General features: G+C 36.8%; 1 protein-coding gene across 1 annotated transcript in view; it reads left to right on the forward strand.

The window, feature by feature from the left end:
* Positions 1 to 4,771, forward strand: part of LOC106867721 (conserved oligomeric Golgi complex subunit 4) — a 59,638-nt gene that overhangs the window by 16,087 nt on the left and 38,780 nt on the right. The window contains exons 7-9 of the mRNA XM_014912683.2: positions 30 to 186; positions 1,815 to 1,921; positions 3,611 to 3,660. Coding sequence (XP_014768169.1) covers positions 30 to 186; positions 1,815 to 1,921; positions 3,611 to 3,660 — 314 coding nt within the window. The remainder of the gene's footprint in view (positions 1 to 29; positions 187 to 1,814; positions 1,922 to 3,610; positions 3,661 to 4,771) is intronic.

Genomic DNA, 4,771 nt, shown 5'->3' on the forward strand with positions numbered 1-4,771 from the left:
ATTTTTTTTTTTTTTTTTGTATATTCCAGTTTTCAGAACCAGTTGGTAAAACTTTGTCTGAAAATCTAAAAATTACTGATGATGATAAGAGATCAAATATCCTGTTTGCTGATGTTATAACTACCATGTTTGAAAGAATTGCTCGTATTGTTGAAACACACCAGCCTCTAGTTGAAACTTTCTATGGTCAGTACACAATTTACACTATCATTATCATCATCACTGTTCTATTTATGTCTCCTTTTCCATTCTAGCATAGCTGTGTAGTTAAGAAGTTTGCTTTGCAACTCTGTAGTTCTGGATTGAATCAAACTGGGAGGCACATTGGGTAAATGTCTTTCACAGTAGCTTTGGGTTGGTCAGTGTCTTTCGAGTGAAATTTGGTAGACAAAAACTATGTGGAAACCTATATGATACATGTATTGAATAATACAGTTATGGGACTCACATACAGGACTTCAAGTTTCTGCATCAATGACACAATGATCACTACACCTCTTTAGCTGTTGTAAGTCCAGTGTCTGTAGCATCATAAATTACAAACATCTGTAATTAATGGTGCTATGGGCACCAGACTAACAACAGCTGAAGAGGCGCAAGGATCATAATATCATTGACACAGAAATTTCATGTCCTGTATGTTAGTCTCCATAATTGTATCATTCAATAAATATAGTCTTCTGTTTCCAATTATATTGATGTCTACTTCTTTTGTCATCACACACGATTTGTCAATATATATATATATATATATATATATCTATATATATATATATATTTATTTATTTATTTATTTATGTGTTTCAACCAAGTGGCTGCGGTCATGCTGGTGCAATATAATAAATCTGTAATTGTGTGATGGTGCTATCTTTTTTGACATTAACTCTTGTTACATTATGCAGAATATCTTTCATTTTTTTAAAGATAGAAGAGTCTGATTCGAGAGAAATTTAGCTGCTATTTCTCTAAGTTGAGTGTCCATGTAGTGGTTCCCTCCATTAGTAATGTTTGTTTTGCTCTCCTGGTATGGGTTTGATAGGTCAGCATGTTTTTGTGGATCTTGATGCTATATCATCTCATCAAAGAAGAGTAGAAGCTCCATACTACTACACTCTTCCTACCTTTTGTTTCAGTGACCTTGGCAACCTGGCAGAAATGTTTAGCAGCATTTTTTTGGGGTTGTCATCATCATTGTTTAACGTCTGCTTTCCATGCTAGCATGGGTTGGACGATTTGACTGAGGACTGGCAAACCAGATGGCTACGCCAGGCTCCAATCTGATTTGGCAGAGTTTCTACAGCCCTTCCTAACGCCAACCACTCTGAGAGTGTAGTGGGTGCTTTTACGTGCCACCGGCACGAAGGCCAGTCAGGCGGTACTGGCAACGGCCACACTCAAAATGGTGTATTTTATGTGCCACCTGCACAGGAGCCAGTCCGGCGGCACTAGCAACGACCTCGCTCGAATGTCTTTTCACGTGCCACCAGCACAAGTGCCGGTGAACATTCTAAATTCAGATTCTGTTAAAGTCACTCAACTTCAACTTTCATCCTTTTGGAATTGATAAAATAAAGTACCAGTCAAGTACTGGATTAATGTAATTGATTACTCTCTCTCTCCTATAAACTGCTTGCCTTGTGCCGCAGTTAGAAAGACTTCTTATCTCATGATTCACTATATGGAAATGCTCACGTTTTGGTTATGTAAACATTATTTCAGATTTTTATTTTGAAGTAGCAACAGGTAGTTTCTAATCATTACTGGTATATTCAGTAAGTTTTATGTTGCATTATTTCCACTCATATTTCCTACAGGACCCGGGAAACTTGATATCATACTGATGCTGTTACAAAAAGAATGTGATCGACAAGCAAGAACGACCATCAAAGAATTCAAAAAGCGGCGGGATTTTGACTATAAGGTTAATTCAGTTTAAATCAATCAATGTGTTGCATCTAAATGACTGTTATTTTATTATAGGTACAGATGTGTCTGTGTGGTTAAGAAGCTTGCTTCTCAGCCACAAGGGCTTGGGTTTGGTCTCACTGTGCAACATCTTGTGCAAATATTTTCTACTGCTGCTCCAGGCTGGCCAAGGCCTTGTGAGTGGATTTGATTGATGGAAACTGAAAAGAGCCTGTCATATATCCATCAAATATGTGTATGTATGTATATATATGTATATATTTATATATATATACACACATATACACACATATATATGTGATGGATATATGATGACAGGCTCTTTAAATATATTGTGAAGGTACATGGCTCAGTGGTTAGAACTTCAGGCTCACAGTCATGAGGTAGTTTGTTCGATTCCTGGACTGGGTTGTGTGTTGTGTTCCTGTGCGAGATACTTTATTTCATGTTGCTCCAGTTCACTCAGCTGTAGAAATGAGTTGTGATGTCACTGGTGCCAAGCTGTATTGGACTTTACCTTTTCCTTGGATAACATCAGTGGTATGGAGAGGGAAGGCTGGTATGCATAGGCAACTGCTGGTCTTCCATAAATGACCTTGCCCAGACTTGTACAATCCCATGGCCATTCATGACCAAAGGGGTTCTTTACCCTTTATTTATATATAATTCATTTTCACTTTATCAGCAGATACTTGCTGAAATATTATATAATCACAACATTGACAAGGCCATCAATTGCTGTTATACACTGCTGGTCACAATGCACTTCTAGTTCTTTCTTGATTGATCGATTCTTTTCCACCTTGACCCATATTGCTTGACTAAATTGGCCTTCTCATCATCATGGAGATTATAGAGGCCTTTTCTGATCTCTTGAATGCAACATAGCAACTGCATGGGTTCACCTGTTGTCTGAACCCTTTGACATGTCTGACCCAGCAGAATTTATGCTTTTGGTACTCTGTGCTCACAGTGTTTACTCCACTCCATTCTTGAATTATCTCATTTCGAATGTGCTCTGACAGCTTTGAAATCACGTGACCTAGCACTTCTGGCACCAATGTCAGATAGTTCTTATCTGCTAACAGTATATCTGTACTCTTAGCACTGTATGTCTATATGAGAAGATCTCTCAAGGCAAACTCTGCTGTAAAAGCTAATATTAATATTTCTGATAATACATTCACGTTAAGTTGCTCTGCAATCATTTCATCATCTGACATGTGGCACGTTGTGCACCTGCACAGGTAATGTCGATTTGATGGAGGGAGTGAGCTTATGTGAACACAGACATTTGATCACTATAAACAAACCGTCTGTGTGTTTGTTCGGCAAGAAATTGCAGAATCCTTATACGTCATCTAACAACAGGAGACTCTATGATATACATTTATATGTGTATGTGTGATTACGGGGGTGAATACAAAATTTGCATACCAAACAAAATATACTTTGTAGTATTTAGTTTGGATCAAATTATTTTTCTTAATGTCAAGAGCGTCTTGCTTTTTGTTTCTTATGAGATTCATAAAGTCAGTACTACAAACAAGTATGAATATGAATAGCTAAGACTCCAGAAAGTTGGTGCTCCAGCACACTTAAAAGAAGATAAAAATTTAATTTAACGAAAGCAGTGATAAGTATTTTATTTTATTTTTTAACTTCTGTCTTATTTCTTCTTCAGGTCCAACAAGTTCAACAAAGCATGTTGTTCTCTAAAAGTTCCAATGAGAAGTAAGTATCTGTTGTTGATTCCTTGTTTTCTTTTACCATATTTCCTTCTATACCACCTCCTAACGTCATCATAAAATAGATTTCTTATATTTTGTGGGGATGGTGTTTATTAGTTAGAATAAAGGAAACAGTTGCAAATGACCTTTGTATGCCATTCCAGATTGGTGAAATCAATGTATTTTATAGTCATATATGCTCTTGCTTTTCATAAATTACATGTTCAGTTACCGTCAAGTACTTAGACATCTTAAAAACACCTCAAAAGTACTACAACAGCATTTTACATTCATTGTCTCCCTCATCAGATGTTTGAAAATTCAGGGTATACTCAATGAAATAGCTGCTTCATCGATTTCTTTTCTATGCAGAATTAGAAGCTCCTTTAAATATATCTTGAGGTATATGCTGAAACCAGCTTATTTGTCACCGATACATATTCCCAAGTTTTCTGAATTTATAAAAAAAGTAATCAAGCAAATTAAGTTTATTCTTTCAGTTTGAAGGTTATTTAATGTAACAATGAATCTATATTGATAAGTCCATTGATTGTCTGTGTTGTCAATCTACTCATCAAAGTGTCTATGATATTTATAATAAACAAATCCTTTCCTCATTGTTCTAAATCTTTGAGCATCATGTCCTCAGTAAGGTTGAGATGGTTGTAGCTAGATATTCTGATTAATTAGTTTGGCATATTCAGCTGCCTCCATACAATTTCATAATATTTCATGATGAAATGAGTGATTGGCCAACTATTTCTACGCTGTCAATTTGCTGAAGCCATTCAACAAAAATAACTTTAGTATTTGTTTCTTGTAAGTAGCTTGCTTACCAACCACATGGTCCCAGGTTCAGTCCATAGGCGTAGGAGTGGCTGTGTGGTAAGTAGCTTGCTTACCAACCACATGGTCCCGGGTTCAGTCCCACTGCGTGGCATCTTGGGCAAGTGTCTTCTACTATAGCCTCGGGCCGACCAAAGCCTTGTGAGTGGATTTGGTAGACGGAAGCTGAAAGAAGCCTGTCGTATATATGTATATATATATATGTATGTGTTTGTATGTCTGTGTTTGTCCCCCCCAACATCACTTGACAACCGATGCTGGTGTGTTTA

The sequence above is a fragment of the Octopus bimaculoides genome, chromosome 1 (assembly GCF_001194135.2).
Source record: "Octopus bimaculoides isolate UCB-OBI-ISO-001 chromosome 1, ASM119413v2, whole genome shotgun sequence".
In the NCBI taxonomy this organism is placed as follows: Eukaryota; Metazoa; Mollusca; class Cephalopoda; order Octopoda; family Octopodidae; genus Octopus; species Octopus bimaculoides.